Source organism: Neltuma alba, unplaced genomic scaffold, assembly GCF_004799145.2.
Source record: "Neltuma alba isolate B1F8T4 unplaced genomic scaffold, ASM479914v2 tig00001841_pilon, whole genome shotgun sequence".
NCBI classification, from domain to species: domain Eukaryota; kingdom Viridiplantae; phylum Streptophyta; class Magnoliopsida; order Fabales; family Fabaceae; genus Neltuma; species Neltuma alba.
In genome coordinates, this window is record NW_021632639.1 from 78,580 (window position 1) to 97,145 (window position 18,566).

General features: G+C 32.6%; 2 protein-coding genes across 3 annotated transcripts; one reads left to right on the forward strand and one right to left on the reverse strand.

Annotated features, from left to right (window-relative positions):
* The first annotated feature begins 3,155 nt into the window (after positions 1-3,155).
* LOC114712574 (asparagine synthetase [glutamine-hydrolyzing] 1) lies at positions 3,156-8,099 on the forward strand. The gene is made up of 14 exons (XM_028897127.1): positions 3,156-3,340; positions 4,280-4,418; positions 4,972-5,067; positions 5,212-5,353; positions 5,481-5,671; positions 5,902-6,063; positions 6,158-6,238; positions 6,337-6,558; positions 6,667-6,801; positions 6,885-6,965; positions 7,051-7,137; positions 7,232-7,339; positions 7,513-7,739; positions 7,774-8,099. Exons 1-13 carry the CDS (start codon positions 3,261-3,263, stop codon positions 7,729-7,731), a joined length of 1,743 nt encoding a protein of 580 aa, XP_028752960.1. The 5' UTR covers positions 3,156-3,260; the 3' UTR covers positions 7,732-7,739; positions 7,774-8,099.
* An 820-nt stretch (positions 8,100-8,919) lies between these two features.
* LOC114712591 (protein PMR5-like) lies at positions 8,920-14,183 on the reverse strand. 2 transcript variants are annotated; one of them, XM_028897146.1, is made up of 5 exons: positions 13,628-14,183; positions 13,335-13,506; positions 12,752-12,930; positions 12,314-12,472; positions 8,920-9,540 (listed from the first exon to the last, which is right to left on the reverse strand). In XM_028897146.1, exons 1-5 carry the CDS (start codon positions 13,981-13,983, stop codon positions 9,213-9,215), a joined length of 1,194 nt encoding a protein of 397 aa, XP_028752979.1. In that variant the 5' UTR covers positions 13,984-14,183; the 3' UTR covers positions 8,920-9,212. The 2 variants fall into 2 exon arrangements, with proteins under 2 accessions (XP_028752979.1, XP_028752982.1); XM_028897149.1 differs by lacking the exon at positions 8,920-9,540 and adding an exon at positions 11,830-12,247 and having other exon boundaries at positions 12,350-12,472.
* Between the last annotated feature and the right edge of the window lie 4,383 nt (positions 14,184-18,566).

Consider the following 18,566-nt stretch of genomic DNA (forward strand, 5'->3'; position numbering starts at 1 on the left):
ATATTAAAATTCAGGCCCCAAATATATATTAATTGTAAATGACTCTTTTAGGAAATACCAAATCTATAACAGGCTTGTTATTAAATTATTACTCCCTTTGGTTCCAAATATAAATCTATTTTGTTATATAATTTACACTATAAAATAGGTTTTATATTTAGAACCGGAGAAGTATATCAAACAAAGGGTTAGTATCATTTTTATAGTCCATGAATTTTGACAACATTTTGATTTTGGTTTACAAAATTTGATCTCATTTTAATTTTAGTTCATAAGATTTAAAACCAATGATTTTGGTCCTTAAATTTTGACTTCATTTTAGTTCATTCAATTTTTTTTTTTTTTTTGAAACAGTATTTTTAGTCCTTAAAATAAAAATAAAAATAAAAATGAAATCAAATTTCATGAAAAAAACTACTGGTTTCAAATTTTGAGACTAAAATCACCAATTTCATATTTCAGAGATCAAAATCAAAATGTGGTTAAATTTCAAAGACTACAAATAATATTAACCTTTAAATCAAATAAAGATACAAAATATGAAAAATACTGATTCACTTTTTATACAGGGAGAATCACAATGAGATCCCAAGTAAAAAAAAAATTAAAAAATAAGCCCCATAAGTTGTCATTCCCACTATAAGACTTATTATTATAGGCTGTTAAGGTTGTTATTGGGACTTTTCGATAATTATTTTTTTCCTATGGGACTTGGTTATAATTCTCTCTTTTATATATGTACTTTATCATTATCCATTCCATGATAAGATGTACGAAACTTAGTCATGACAAGGGAGTAAATCCTTAAAGTCAAAGTTATATAAGTTCAATTTAAACCATACTTAGGTTTGGGAACAATTTCAAACATATCATTCCAAACTATATTTTTAATTTTGAAATGAGTGTCTATTTAATGTTAAAATACATTTTTAAGCTAAAGCTTTGATTTAACCATAAATTATTTAAAGGAGCTTTGGCACTTAATTGTTATAAATCATAATTAAAAAAATATTTTACAAATCAAATTTTATTGGAAATCAATTCTTCCCATAACTAATAAGCATCAATTTCTCAACGAACACGAGAACGTTGAACTTGGAATACGATGCTTTATCAAAATTAGTTGTAATGAACTTTTATATAATCAAACGACAAATTAGTCATGAGTCACGTCCACGTGGACCACACCCTGTATATGTCGTTTCAAGGCGACACGCAAGCTTTTTGGAAAAGCTCAACTTACGCGCCAGGTAAGTGATTGACGGGAAACATTTTAGATAAGATTTTAAAATACTATGCTACTCCTCCTGTACCTAAGAATCTAATTTTTGAATTGGTTTAATTTTAAATATAAGATTATTTTTTATATTTTTAATTTTTTTAAATTATCTTTATAGATACTCTTTCAAGAAAAATACGGTATTAAGAAAGATGATTATAGTGTTTTAAGAAAAATGCGTCACTTTTCTTATAATTAACTAATTTACATAACTTTCTTAATCTAATCAAATTAGTTAAATAGGTCTTATATTAAGGATTGGAGGAGTAATAATTAAAATTGGTAATATGGATTAGGCTTACAAATTTAAACTGTAAAAAAAGGATTAGGATTGGCCGAAAGCGATTTGGCCTGTCCCATATGGGTTGAATCGGGTGGCCCGCATATTACTACTCGCATCAATAATAATAACCATAGAAATTATGTAAAAATTCTCTTACTTATGTTATAAAATAGTATCCGTTAGGGAAAATCATTAAAAAAAAGCTACTGAAATAAAAAAATTACAAATAAGGACCTGTTACAATATTAATATGTGTTTTGACAACAACAGTATATATGGGTTTTGACAACAACTTCTGTGAACCGGTCCTTGTGTGTAATTTTTTAATTTCAACTGTCTTTTTTTATGATTTTTCTTATCCATTGTCCTTATCTTGATTTTTATGTGCATTCAGTACTTTTATTTTCTTTATGGTGCATTGATCACCATAATATTATTTTTTTAGTGCATTTAGCATCATGATGTTATATTTTTAGTTTCATATAACAACATAATCTTATTTAAGATTTAGGGTGTTGGATACATTATAGATAAGATTAGGATGCTAGATGTATTACAAATAACATTATGATATCGGATGCTACATTACCCATATTTTTTTAAAGAAAGGACTCCCTGAAATTTCGTATTTTATAAGAATACATAGATTAATTTTCTCCCTCTCACGCACACATAGATTTATGAGTAAACTTTTGACTAGAAAAATATTAGAAAAAAAAATATCAAATACTCTTAAAAATGCTAAAGAATAAATTAGGGTGATTGAATTTCAAAATCTCAAACCATATCCCTCATACTATTTTAAAATTTTAAAATAGTATAAAATGACAACAATTCAACATTCTCTAAACTTCGAGTGACTACTTTCTGATAAGTATTGACTGCTTTAATTTTTAAAATTCTGATGACTATTTTTGTATAGTTATTAACAACACGAGAGTAGTAAATAACTAAACAAAAAATATTCACTAGATCTCTAATAACACTTAATGTATTTTTTGAATTTTTGAAACAAAGGTAGCAAATAGCGAAACTAAAATAGTCAATAGCTAAACAAAAATTGTCACCAAGTTTTTGAAAATGAAAATAGCTAATCGCAATGCTAAAGTAGTTAGTGGTTAAACAAAAATAGTCAAATGAAATCAAGAACTAAAGAAAATAGTTAATACGTGAAAAGAGTACTCATCAAAGTTTCAGTGACATGTTGATAGAGAGCTCTGGAGACAATTTTTTTTTTTTTTAAAAAAAAAAAATAGTGAAGGCACTTACATCATTTCATAAGATTTAAAAATTTAAAATAGTACAGGGATCTAATTGAGAGTTTAAAATCACTCCACCCTAATTTATTATTTAACAATTTTTAGGGTATTTTATTGTCTTTTTTTCCAAAATATTATTAGAATTTTTTGTGAAAATAATATAAACGGTGTTCATTGAATCGGCTGAGTGTGGGAGATCAGCGGGTAACCGGCAAGAAGCCATGTAATCTGACAGCGACACCCTTCAAAACGACCTCGTTTAGCAACTGTCCGAGGCTCGGGCCCTGCATTATAAATACGTGTGCTGCACAAGTGCTTCTTCAACCATCAAAACGCGGTGATCTTTCCTTATTGCTATTACCGCTTCTGCCTCCGTTCTCTCTTCTATCTTCTCCGGCCTTTTTGCTATCCTTCGCTTCCCTTCTTTCTCTTCATCCCAATGTGTGGAATACTCGCTGTGCTTGGCTGTTCCGACGATTCTCAGGCCAAGAGAGTCCGCGTCCTCGAACTCTCTCGAAGGCAATTATTCGTTCATTCATTCTATCTTCTCTCTCTGTTCATTCCTGCCTTTCATTTCTAATAGCCCACTTCTTAATTTTGATGTTTCGTTTCAAAGTTTCGTTTTGTTCAAGGACAAAACTTAGGTGCTTGGACGCTTGTTTCCAATACAATCAATTTTATTTTTTTAAAAAACATCTTGTTATTAATATCATTGATACTGTAAAATCCACTTGTTCTAATTTGATTGGACAAAGTATGTAACGCAAAGTGAGTACTAGTTTTTAACTCGCCCAGCTGCGTTATTTGTTCCTTCGCTTAGACTCTGTTTTGATTGCACTTGTGTTTATATGATATGTTGATGCTTCTGTTCAGCTTTCATGGTTTATGAATTTTCCTTATTATCAAGAAAGCAAGCCTAGATTTTAGTCTGTTACGTGTTTGTTGATGCTAACTAGATATTTTTTGTTCAAAAGGTCTGGGAGAAACGGTTGATGCTTGTCATGAATTGAAATATAGTGGAAATCATTAATGATATTGAAACTTGGCGAGTGATGAATTGACGAATAATTGTGGGGCCTTGATGATATAATCCTTCTTTTTCGCGTTTCTACAGTCATGTTTCTAGACCGTCAAATATATGAAGGGGAGAATAAGTTAAATTATGATGACTTCAATTACAATTACTTCTTTCTTTTGGGACCCACTGACCATCTTCAGGATTGAACTAGCATCATTAGAGGACGATAATCACCCAGCACTTCACTAATACAAGTGGGCAACTGGGAAATATATTCTAATCTGGTCACTGTGAACACAATTAAGTGGGATGTGTGGGACCAGGTTCCAACACAATTATTGGAATTTTTTAGTGACTTTGAAACTTGAAAGTGCATAGAGGTATATAATATGAACGCTTCTGTTCATTTTGAATTATTGTTACTTGTTTTGGTGTCACAGATTGAGGCATCGTGGTCCTGATTGGAGTGGTCTCCATCAGCATGGTGATTGTTTCTTGGCTCATCAACGGCTGGCAATAGTTGATCCTGCTTCTGGTGATCAACCTCTCTTTAACGAAGACAAATCTGTTGTTGTCACGGTAGGCCGCACCTTAAACATTGATGGCTATTTTTTTTAATAAATATCATGAGCCTGTGATTACTCTCTTACACCATTATAGTATATTAAACAGAAAAAAGTTGAGTTTATCCACTTTTTACTAGCCTGATGTATTTGGCAACGTTCCCTTTTAGTACTCAAGGCCACACCATAATTCATTCATATCCTCTTCCTTAACATGTAGATTCTCTATAGTTATGTGATGTTAATGGAGAGAAAATAACATGAAAACAATAATATAATACATAACTGGTAAATGTTGCTTTTGGTTATTCTTTTTTAAATATTTCTTTTCATATAGTATTACAATATTTTCACAACTATTGAGGACCCAGATTGTGTATTATTACATAGTTTTTGGTCAAGGCCATAATTTTTAAGTTGTCATTGAATTAGACAACAGCTGCTTTATAGTGCTTTATTTTTGTAAGGTATTAAGGAAGTACAATGAACATTTGCCTGGCTTAGAGTGATTTGGAACTGAACCTTGGGAAATTATGACTGATAGAAAAGGATGATTTGCTGAAAAACAGGTGAATGGAGAGATATACAACCATGAAGAGCTGAGGAAACAACTGTCCCATCACAAGTTCAGGACAGGCAGTGACTGTGATGTTATCGCACACTTGGTTAGCCATCTTAATCACACATACAGAATAACTATATCTTTTCCCTTTTAAGTTCTCTTAAGATTGAAAGTGGCTGTAAATCATGATATTAGTGGTAGTTCTGAACTTGTGACTAAATTCTTGTATTTGATGTTACTTTAATAGTATGAGGAATATGGAGAGAATTTTGTGGACATGCTGGATGGCATCTTTTCATTTGTTCTTCTGGACACCCGAGACAACAGCTTCATAGTTGCAAGAGATGCTATTGGTGTCACTTCCCTTTACATTGGCTGGGGACTTGATGGTAATGTTTTGATGTGCCTAGAGTTTATCTTTCAATTTTCCACTTCCAAGTTTGAATTGAGTATGGGGTGTGTGTATGTGTATATATGTATGTATATATATATTCTGATACCTTTCTGCTTGAGCAGGCTCCATTTGGATTTCATCTGAGCTAAAAGGACTCAATGATGACTGTGAACATTTTGAGTGGTTCCCTCCTGGCCACTTGTACTCAAGCAAAGAAGGAGGCTTCCGTAGGTGGTACAATCCTCCATGGTTCTCTGAGATTGTTCCAACAACCCCTTATGATCCCTTAGCTTTGAGGCATGCTTTTGAGAAGGTGAGATTCAAAAGAGTTTCATACAGTCTGAAAATATACAAATGAATTTGGTTCACTTAATGATCCAAAACTTCGAGGCATTAAATCTTTAGCTCGTTTTTACCCATAGACATCTTTTCTAGCTAGGCTACATCAATCCAGTATAGAACTTTTTATTTGTTCGCTTGAACTTGATTCTGATAAGCATAGCTAATGTGGTGTTCCCAATTATGTAATGATTGTGACTACAGGCAGTCATAAAAAGGCTGATGACAGATGTGCCTTTTGGTGTTTTACTGTCCGGAGGTTTGGACTCATCCTTGGTTGCATCCATCACTGCTCGCTACCTTGCGGATACAAAAGCTGCCAAACAGTGGGGAGCAAAACTACACTCCTTCTGTGTAGGCCTTGAGGTGGGCTATATAGATGTTCTTGGGTCCATTTAAAATTAAAAATCAGAGTTCTTTAAAAATGGTTTGGCCTAATGTATTCTTTTATTATGAGCAGGGCTCACCAGATCTGAAGGCTGCAAAAGAAGTTGCCGACTACATAGGGACTGTTCACCATGAGTTTCACTTCACTGTGCAGGTATTCACTTGGAGATGTTACTTTCCAGCTAAACATTTTGGGGCCTTTAGTTTACAAGTAAGTTTCCTTAAAAACATATTCATGCACCGTGTATGCAGGATGGCATAGATGCCATTGAGGATGTAATCTATCATATAGAAACATATGATGTGACTACAATAAGAGCTAGTACCCCCATGTTCCTTATGTCACGCAAGATTAAATCTCTTGGAGTAAAAATGGTTATCTCTGGAGAAGGCTCTGATGAGATTTTTGGTGGCTATCTGTACTTCCACAAGGCCCCTAACAAGAAGGAGTTCCATGAAGAAACTTGCCGCAAGGTCATATTTTATGCACGCATACATACTTATTGTGTTTATTGCTTAAACGACTTGAGGGCATGGACGTAAAGGTTACAATGATTGCTTTCCTTTTCTAATTCTATGCAGATTAAGGCACTTCATCAGTATGATTGCTTGAGAGCCAATAAAGCAACATCTGCTTGGGGTCTGGAAGCTCGAGTCCCATTTCTTGACAAGGAGTTCATCAATGTTGCAATGAACATTGATCCTGAGTTTAAAATGGTATGGACTTGCCATGATAGATGGATCATTACTCTGAAAGTTACAGACTTTTACTGAGTGGGTTTGCCGATTAATCTGTGCAGATAAAACGAGATGAAGGCCGGATCGAGAAGTGGGTTCTAAGGAGAGCCTTTGATGATGAAGAGCATCCTTATCTTCCAAAGGTGTACTGCAATGACCTGCAATGCTTGTAGATAAGTATAAAATTAATCTTTCGAACTAAGATCTAATGTCTTCAAATTCTTGCAGCACATTTTATACAGACAGAAAGAACAATTCAGTGATGGGGTTGGCTATAGTTGGATTGATGGGCTTAAAGCCCATGCTGCTAAACATGTAAATACAAATCTCTATTTTTACCTTGTGTCTGATCCTTGAAGCCATTCAAGTGCTGTATCTTATAACTGGTCTTTCAAACTTGTCATAACAGGTGAGTGACAAAATGATGCTCAATGCTGCTAACATTTTCCCCCACAATACTCCAACCACCAAAGAGGCATATTATTATAGAATGATCTTTGAGAGGTTCTTCCCACAGGTAACTTCATCAATCAAATCTGTTTATTTACAGAAACCATAACCATAATCTGAAATGAAGCCATAACTTAGGATGAAAGTAAAGACATTCTTGTGTTAGCCAATTAGAGATGCTGCAGAAGTTCTCCATTTTTTGAGACTGTTCTATTCATAATTGGCCTCTTGGCATTGCAGAACTCTGCAAGGCTCACTGTTCCCGGAGGCGCAAGTGTTGCTTGCAGCACAGCAAAAGCAGTCGAGTGGGATGCGGCCTGGTCGAACAATCTGGATCCTTCTGGTAGAGCAGCGCTTGGAGTGCATGTTTCTGCTTATGACAACCAAAACAAAAGTGTAGAACCAGAAAAGATCGTACCCAAGATGGAAATTCCTTTTGGAGTTGCCATCCAGAGCTAATATATATATGTGTGTGTGTGTGTGTGTGTGTGTGTGTGTGTGTGACCATGCAAGGGAATAATTCTGTGGTAGAATGAAGATGAACTCTTGTTACACAGAACTTGCCTACTGTAAAATTCATGTATCAAAGGCCATTCTATATATAAGGCTTTTCCACTAGGTACGGGGGTAAACAGAATGTTGAGTTTGGTGATGTATTGGGTTTCAAAGTTATGGTTCACTTGTCAATTCATTGTGTGCAAGTTAAGCTCTGGTTGCTCCAGCCTCAGCCCAAGATGAAAGCACTCAAGGAGAGTGCATTTTATGTATTTTAATTAATGCAGAGCAAGATGATAATAACAAAAACCTTTTCGTTGTTTTGACAAGCAGAAAGGTAGTCATAGCTTTCCTCATTCAAGTTTTCTCTCTCTATATGGAATCCACACTTATCCAGAGCTTCCAGGGACATCAATGTCTACATCTTATAGTATATTTTGGGTCGAACACTAGCAATTAATGTAATCAGCTTTCAAATAAATGAATTTAGGTTCGATACCGGCTGAAATTAAAATCAAACCACAGGAAAAAAAAATAACTCTTTTGATGCATTTTCTCAATCTTGCATAAAGAAAATCGAATATTTTTACTCGACATAACCAGTCCACATTGTAAAACTAAAAAAAATATTGCCTGATAGAGTCATAATAAAATATAAAATGCCTTAATAATTAATAAAAATCACGTTGAGGAGGTTCTGTTTAATTAGACTTGATGATATTTGAATTTCACCTAATAATGCGTGATTCTCTTACTAAGCAATACATTTAACATTTTTCATGAAAATTTTATGTAATTGTGATTTCTTTTTGTAAACACACACACACACATCAAACGCAAATAAAAAAAATAAAAATAACACTCTAAATATAATTTTCCCATTCACAAGATTTGAGCGCATAATCTTACTAGAAGATAATGAGTTTTTCACTTAGATGCAACCATGGTCGGCAGTTTGACTGCAGCTTCTACACTTCTTATCAAGATTTAAAACCATTGTAAAAGGCGCAACAGATCACTCTAGCTAATTAGTTAACACTTTTAAATTACTGATTTATAACTAAAAATTATGACCCGGATGTTCAAACTTATATCATGGACAAAGATACTGGAATCAAATTGAAAATGATTGATTGATTATAAGAAGCCATATAACTTGGTCGCATGTGTCCGAGTAGATTCATCAAAATCAATTACAACTTGCCAGTACACCATTTTCAATGAACATTCAACTCCAACAATTCACCTAAAAGAATCAAAATCCAAGACCTACAGCAGAAACTGTTAATGACTGGTTTGATCTACCTTCTTTTCACTAGCATTAATTTACAGGTGAAGGAGTCGCAAGATTAAGCAGCCCTTCACATAAATGTATCTGTCTAATCCTACAAAACAATGTTTAGTATATAACTGAGCGGAAAATACAGGGAGATTTAAGAGAGTGGTTAGTTGAATAATGTGGTATAAAGTAGTTGATTCCAAGTATCAGGCAAGCCAGGGAGGCACCAATGGCTGCAATCAGCAGACTGAGGGTTGGCTCTCTGTTGAGGGCTCAAGTCACCACTGTAGATGGAAGGATGCCCGTCCTTCCTCAGTCCTGATAACATTGTGATGTCCAGCAAATATGGTGGGTTTCTCATTTCTCCCATCACCATGTCCACCACCCTCCTCTGCTCCGTGTAGTCATCGAAGTACGCTGTGCCCGTGCTCGGCTCAGTTTCACCATAGCAGTTCCTTGATGTTGTTCCTCCTCCAGTATTCCATTCATTGGGGCTGCACACCAGTTTCAGCATGATTTCTATTGTAATCTATGTATGTATATTCTTTATGTAATAATAACAAATTGCATTACTCATAAACTGTGAATAAAGCAGCTCATTCCTCTCACTTCTTACAGCACAAAAGATCCACACTTTTTTGGGTCATCCTTTATCTAAGGAAAGGAATCCACGCACCCAATATAAGACTTAAGGGGTGTTTGGGTGATAACCCAAACCATGGTTTGGGGAAAAAATTATCCAAATACTAAAAAACAAAAAACAAAACCATGGTTTTGGCCTAGAAACCATGATTTTAATAGAAGCAAAAATTTTCTGCTTTTAGGAGGAAAAGGGAAGAGTGTAAGGGCCTATGGGATATGTCTTGTTGTTTTTTTTTTTTTTGGGCCCAGATGGATATACCCCTCCTTAATTTTTTTCATTGTTTCAAACGCAGTACAAGAGAGAGCGTGAGAGAATCATATATATGTGTTGTGTGTTTATTATTAATTACTATAATAAATAATAAATTGTTTTATGTGTGCTTATTTAATTTTGTCAAAAAATATCATGGTATTTTTATGTATAATCTTTAAAATAAAATAATATTTTTCTATTGGTAAAAAATATTCATTTTTACAAAAACATTTTTAATCTCATATTTTATAAATATATATACACATATTAATCATTTATTAATTATATTTTCTTATATGTTCTTAATTATGTTAGTAAAAAAATATATTATTAACAATTTTAGTCTTTTAAATTAAAATATATTATAAAATCTATATTTTATGTAATTATCATATTAACTTATGCTCTTTTTAGTAATTTGTACATATAAAAAGCGTTTATGATAACAATTATCTAAACACTCTCACTTTATCAGAATCACTTTTTCACAAAATCTATTTTTCATAAAATCTATTCTTTCAAAAATCTATTCTCCAGAAACTATTCTCTAAACTATGATTTGGTTTCATCCAAACACCCTTTAATGAGATGCTGAATGTTAGCTGGGCCAGACAGTCCCAAGTCAAATTAAGCCAATGCACATTTACCAAATAGCTTTTGAAGTGACTATTTATTAGCCCGTGCATTATACGATGTAATGTGAATGTACAGCTACAGCACTCAGATTTAAATATGTATCAGCATTTTGTACCAAATGGTTGGCAGCAGGATGTGGCAGTATTCACATAGGTATGTTTTATTCCACTTCCACCGACACAATTATTATTATTATTTTTTTTCTCTTTTTCTCAAAATTTTTTTTTTTCAGTGCATGTTTTAAAATGATTCTCCAATCTCCAGCTCAAGAAATCACAGTATAAAGAAAAAAAAACAAAGAAAAGAAAAGAAACTATAAAGAAAAGCTCAAGAGATCAACTTTGTCCATGTGAAATGTGAATAGACGAAGAGACGAAAAGCAACAAGAGGAGCCCATTACAACCCCATGTGAGATACTGACACAGCATGGATGGTTTTGAAAACGACGACAAAGGACATTCATTTCTATGTTTATAGATACTTGTTTTTAATATGAGATTACGTTTATCTTTTTATTTCGGTTCTAAATACAAGGCTTATATTTATTCTCTCTCATATTTATTTATTTTTTTTCAAAATAGTCTTTCTAACAATGATAGTTTTAACTAATAACCTTGATTAGCAAAAATATTTTGAAAAAAATAATACTCCTCCGGTCCTTATTATAAGACCCCATTTGACTTTTTATTTGGTCCTAATTATAAGACCCAATTCATTTTGTCTCTTATATTTATGCATTTTTTCCCAAGATAATCCTTCTAATAATGATAGTTTTAGCCAATATACTTAATTAGTAAGGATATTTTAGGAATGACAACACTTATTTATTATAAATAACCAACTTAACTTACTTCCTTAATCTCCTCAAATAAGTCAATTGGGTCTTATAATTAGGACCGGAGGAGTACCTATTTATTATAAATAATTAATTTAACTTATTTTTTAAATTTATTCAAATTAGTCAACTACTCTTATATTTATGACCGATGGTAGTAAAATACAAGTTCTAGCTTGAACAAATATTTTCACAAGTTCCCGTTTAAGATCCAAAAAGGATTTAGGCTTGTACTGAAAGCATGTGATGCTGACAATCATCAGAACCGACCATATTAAAATACAACATTCCAAATTTAATCTTATTTTATTCCTAAGATTTTTTATTTTTTTCATTTTAATAGATACAGGATTTAAAATAAAAAATAATTTTCTAATTTTAAAAACAGTAAAATGTTTTTGGAAAAAAAAAATTTTTAACCATCCAAATCCAAATCTTGTGCAATACAGTGCTTCAAATCCAGGCGTGCTTAAGATCTCGCCTCACATATAATACAGTCACTAGCCTACAGTTTATGATAGGAAGGAGACAACCCAGGCCCAAGGACTTTAAACCACAAGATAGCAGACAGACTGCAGTTGGACAAAATCATTAACATAGTGAAGTTTTTTTAAATCATATATCATTAAACGTTTAATAAGCTTTTTGCTCTGTTTGTTCTTTTATTTTTGGGAATTTTATACCCCTAAGGCACCAAGCCAGATAGATGCAGCTAACGGGTCAAAGATAGGGTTCCTAGTTTCAATACTTCCTACACACAGCTCATAGATTTCTAGCATGGGAGAACCGTACTCCAACCAAACACGCCATTATGAAACCCTAGAAATCCCACACCCTGTACCAAAATAATAATTTAAGAAAGAGAAAAAGCAATTTATAATGAGAAAGAGAGAGTCCCTACTTGTAGTGTGTGGGGGAAATTGCCAGAAAGTATAACCTGGTTCTGCTTCGGTCGATATTGGAATCCACCCAATTTGCCCATGTTTTGAGACCCCTCTCCATTGCTGCCACACGATCCATGTCTGGGTAGTATTTTCCTCCTAATTCAATGTAATCCCACCTGCACTCGCCAATCCAAAAACCATATATAATCTAAAAATTGGAAAAAATAAGTCATTGAGAAATCAATCACAAATCCATATTTCTTTCTTTCTTTCAGGATTTTGAGACTGCATCACTGCATAACGTTCAAATTGTATTAATGTCAAGTTCTTCTATCAAAAAAATAACAAATAAATGACTTTTGTCAATAAAACATTACTTAAGTATCGTTTTCCTTCTTTCTTTCTTTTAACCAAAAAAGGAAAAAAGAAACTTTCAAAAGGAGGAGATAGCATACCCTTGCAATGATCCTTCATGGCTCCACCAGTGTCCTGAGTTGAAAGATAGCACGTCAGCGCTACTCCAAGCGTCTCCATTGCCAGCTACCTCCTCCAATCTCAGAATTCTCTTCCCTTGGGCCACATCAACTTCAACCAAATAAGGGGCTCTGTAAAATGAAATGGTCACGCCATAGTCCTGCATATACCATATCAAAACCCAATTACAAATCATGCCTCTTTTGCAGCTGTAAAATGCTTTTTTCATTTGTACAGACAAAGGCATGAGGTTAGTGTACTGCAGTTTGCACCAACTAGCCCAATTGTCCAAAGTGCTTATGGTCCCTCTTCACAGACACCTTTTCCAACATATACTTTGTCCTATTGAAAATAACTTCACCCAAGCCCTCATGTTCTGAATAAAGCTTCACAAAAAGTGGAGAATAATAATTTTCCTGCCGTAAAATCTGCAAAAATTCTTACCCTACCCCGTCATTTAAACAAACATTTAGCCCTAAAAAGGAATGGTCATTGAAAGTATGCCCTAAATTGGACGAGGAATGAATTTAATTTCTGTAATTGTTGCTCAGAAATTAGACTCACCAAGAATCTGAAGGTTGAGAGGGGTTCTCCTCTCACCAATTGCGTTTGCGTTCCAGGTGCTGAAGAATATATCATGCAAATCAAAGACTGCCACTGATTGCGCCCTAGAGAATCGCCCACAAACATCACAGTTTTCCCCTTCATGTTGAGCAGAAAATCAACCCCATTGAACCTACCATGAAAATGCTACAATATTTTTCAGGCTATACATATAACATAGTTGCTAAACAAACTTTTCGCACAAAACGCCGCGTGATTGAACTCAACTACTCCGGGTTCTACTGCTATTTTACCTTGGGAGCTCACAATTGAGGGGCCGCCATCGGTATTTGAGGTAATCCGAATCTGGGCGACCGTACATTTGGCAGTTGAACTCTGGGTCTATAATGGGACAGCTAGAAGATTGATAAAGCGGGTAAGAATCATCACGAACCCAACTACCGACGAAGAGAGAGCAAGTGCTTTGGTTGGCTTGGATCATCGGTCTCTGATGGTGAAAGTGCTTGTGCTGGTTCCTCAAGCTCAGCAGAATAGCAGAAGAGGCCAGGCGGCATTGAAGAAAGACCAGGAAAAGAACAGGGGAAAATGAGGCTAAAATGAAAGAAGACAAAGAAGAGGAAGATTGAGAGGGAAGAAGTAGAATGGTCATTGCAGAATGTATGAGAGAAAAGGCAGAGAGGGAAATAGGAATGATTTGAAATATGGGGAATCTAGAAAGAAGAATGTGTATGAATAGCAGAGGATCTGGGTGTGTGAGGATATGAAGAAGGTGGTCTCTGGTTTTGGGGAAGACACAAGTCCAACTTTGGAGCAGACGGCTCTCTTACTTGATGTTTGGGCTCTGTCCTGCCTCTGGTATGAGTGCTGCTCTCAACACCGCGAGTTTCTCCTTTTTTGTCAAAAAAGGCGCTCGCTTTTCATGTTCAGCAGATGATGACAGATATTTTCAAGTGGAGGCTAACTGTAAAATGAATTTAAATTAAAATATTAATAGTAGCTCTTGTTGTTAATATAAGGAGTATGATAAGTATTTTCCCGATCCTAAATATAATTTTTTTAATATAAATTATACTATAAAAGAGGTTTTATATTTAAGTTCGGATGAGTATCATATCTCGATCTACTTTTTTTTTTAAAATTTATCATTAATATTTTAAAATAGTTTTATTAATTATATATGTTAAAGGATTTTCATCCTATGATAGCATGATTAAAAATGTTACTTTAAGAAAATCAATTCAGACTTGTTACAAACAACTAACTTAATTATTTTTCTTAATCTGTTTAAATAGTTTTTATATTAAGAATCGAAAGTAGTATCATTTTTAGTCTCAAAAGCTTAATCTCATTTTACTTTTAGTTTTGATGCTTGAAATTTAGTTCTATTTTGGTATGTCTAAAAAGTTTTGGTCCTTTAAATAACATAGATTTTTTTAATTAATTAATTTAATCAATTTTTTTTAATTATTTAATTCTCACGTTAATGAGGGAAGTGAGTAATTCTTTTTAATTTTTAAGAAAATGAAAGGATTGATTTGCGCCTTCCCAGTAAAGGAAAGGAAGCATTTGTCCCTTTCTTTTATTCATTCACACATTTATTATAAATTCGTTCCTTTGCTTTTTTTCTACATTCCTAGTCCTCAACTTTATCATTCTCACCTTTCTATTATTTTTTACATTACTTCCTTTGTAATTAACAAGGTTTCTTCTTTTGTTTTAATTATAGTTATTCTTAGTATGACTTAATATATGAATCATGAATCTATGCCTTACATTGATGCAAAGGATAGGACCGAATTACATAAAATAAAAATATATAAATTCCTTTAGTAATAAAAGTAATTAATACAATAAAATATGAGTTTTATAAGAACAAGTGGAAGATTAAAAATATCATTCCTTAAGAAGAACAAAGCAAAAGGCCAGACAAAAAGGAAATGCTTTTTCGGCTCTAAACATTTGTACCTTTATTTACTTGGAATTATTTGATATCTTACTTTAATAACCACTATTAAAATTAAAAAAAAAATATCATTCTCATAAAAGTAAAACACTACTCCCGGTTCTTAATATAAGAACTAGAAAACTAATTTAAGGAAATTGAGAAAATTAGTTAAGTTGGTGTATATTGCCTTTCCTAACATATTCTCTTTAATCATGTAAATTGACATTCTTGGTGAAAACTATTTACGATCAATATCAATATTTTAAACAAAAAAATTATAAATTTTAGAGATAGAATAAATTGAAGTCTTACGTTTAAAATCAAATCCAACCCCATATTAACTTTTATATTAAACACAAGTGGAGTCATTTTGTATCGGGGGAGAGACTAATGGGTGATAGAAGAAGTAAAGATTAAAACTAATGGCATCAATTGGAATATAAAATTTTTTCTAAGTACATGTATCTTTTTATTAGAGACAATTTTATTTGAGGTACTATCGAACACTAAATGTGAACACCTCTTCTAAGTAGAATTCAAATTTTGATTGGTGAGGGACTAACCCCCTTCCATTGGATTCAATCCCTATTGGTGAATTTAACAAAGAGTATTAACCTTGTATTAAAACTTGATTGGGCTTTGTACCCAAAACAAGACTTGATTGGGCACATGGTATATAATAAGCCCGGCCCATTAGAACAAGGCCTTATCCCATGTAATATTTGGGATGACACCTAAGGTATTGCATTATAACATATATAATCTTGTTCTAGTTCCCAAATTAATACAATAATTTAATGCCCTCACGAGGGCATGTATAATCTTCTTATCAAAGAACTAGTAACTCCTATTTTTAATATAACAGCTAGTTTAACATTTAATTTAGTCATAAATATAATATCATAATTCATCTTGTCTTTCATACTTATCTATTTTTTTAAGGTAGTTTTTGTAGAAATTTCACATATTATACATTTCATCAAATGACAGTTTTGGTTAATACACATTATTAACAAAGATATTTTACAGAAGACAATATATATTTATTATAAATGATTAACTTAACTAATTTTATTAATCTACTCAAATTATTCAACTAGTTCTTATATTAAAGACCGGAAGTAATATAATAGTAACTTATATTTGATGATATGAAATATTTTGATATAACTGATTTATTATGTATCTGTGTTAAGAGTCGCGAGAATTCGGTCCTAGCCAATGGAATTACCGAATTAGACATGGATCTATAGAATGATAACATCTTAGGTCCAGTTAAAACTAACTCACATAGAGGCTTCTTTTGCGCGCGATTGTGTGCGCGTCTGTGTGTGTGTGTGTGTGTGTGTAATTTAATATTAGGCGTGATAAAGTTAATTTCTTTTAATAAAAATGCCTTTCATTTAAAATATGATATATTTGTCTGATTTGTGGGACTAATTAATTTTTAAATAAATAAGCTTCATTCGATAATAAGATTTTTCTTTTTTTTTTTTTGGTTGGAAAAACTACTTTAAGGGTTCACACAATACCCTAAAATACTCTAATATCCCTTAAAATTATCAAATTATTGTGGAGTGCCGTGGGCCTTAACCATAAATAGGTTTCTTGTGGACACTTGCATCCTCATATTATATAAAACAAACTTAGTCTCTAACCCATTCAAAAAAAAAAAAGTTGCCAATTTCAAAAGTATATCTGTTAATATTGTAGTTGTCAATTTCAAAAAGGTCGCTATGAATGTAGAAGCAAATTTGCATTCTATGTTTTTCAATTTGTTATATTAAACTTGCCAATTCTTGATGGCTATTAGTTAGTGGGGTTCATCATCATTTGCAAATGAAATGTTTAGTAAACTCAAAGGTTAATTGTCAATTTGTTATACTTAAATTAAATTGTAACCTGAAATCAACTAAAAAAGCTGCTATAATTTGTTATACTAAAGTTGTAACTTGAAATGCTAATAATCTTGTAACTTGATAGCATGTAAGCTTCTTAATAAGTGGGAGGAGCAAGTTCAATTCTGCTTGTAATCTTAAGTCGATGTGCATACATTTTTAAATAAATAAAAATACAAAGCTTTGACATGAAATAAATAGCTAAACCTGTTGACTTATTATACTCAATTTGTCAATTTCCCATCCTTAAAATTATACTACCTCCGGTCCTTAATATAAGACCCTATTTGACTTTTATTTTGCTTCTAAATATAAGACCCCAATCTACTTTGTCTTTCATATTTATACATTTTATTCTAAAGTAACCCTTCTAACAATGATAGTTTTAATCAATACACTTTATTAGTAAGGATATTTTAGGAAAAAACAACACTTATTTAGAACAAATAACTAATTCAACTTATTTCCTTAATTTCCTCAAATTAGTCAACTGGCTCTTATAATTAGGACCGGAGGTAGTATAATAAATCACTGAAGTTGTACACTTACTATATATACTGAAATTTGAGTTGACTATGTCAAATTAAGCACTTCTCAAATAAATGACCCGTTTTGTTTTGGTTTTGTGCAAAGGTAATGATTCAGTTATCTCAGTTTAAAGGAGCTATAGGCATATAGCAGGTGAAGCGACTAAGGCAACCTGTGGGAAGGACAGTGCTTATACAGAAGGGCATGTTCAGATTTTTCTGTAAGAATTTCAATGTTATTTTGATGATATATATAAATCCCCTTTCTTTGGTTTCAATCAATATAATAATTATATTTTGGCAAAAAATTATACAAAATTATACAAAATCCTGTTGATGAAGCTTTGAACTCAACAAGCCTAATCCTACTCATCTCTAAACACTCATTATATTATGTGCCATGCTTGATTGTGATATCCAACGTACTTCATCACAATTACTCATCACACTTCTAAATATTTTTATTACCTAAACCTTATTCTACCTCAATTTCTCTCATTAATATAAATATCCATCATTGATATCAACAATAAATTATAGTTATACAGTGTATATGGAGCAACACTTTAAAAAACAAAAAGAAGAAGGTAATTTTGGAGAACAGATTTTTTGAAAAGCTAATCAATCCAACTTTTCCTCAAACCAATTGAATGATGATCCCCTACTTGATAAAATACCTTTTTTATACCCTATATACACAAAAGCATCCACCCGTACCTTATTTCCCAAATCTTATTTAATATAAAGTCTTCTCATTTCATACCAAAAGAACATGAAATTTACATTATTTAATGTACTCCACAATTGATGAAATAGAGAAATCTAAGGGTTTACCAACAATATACATGTGTGGATTTCACAG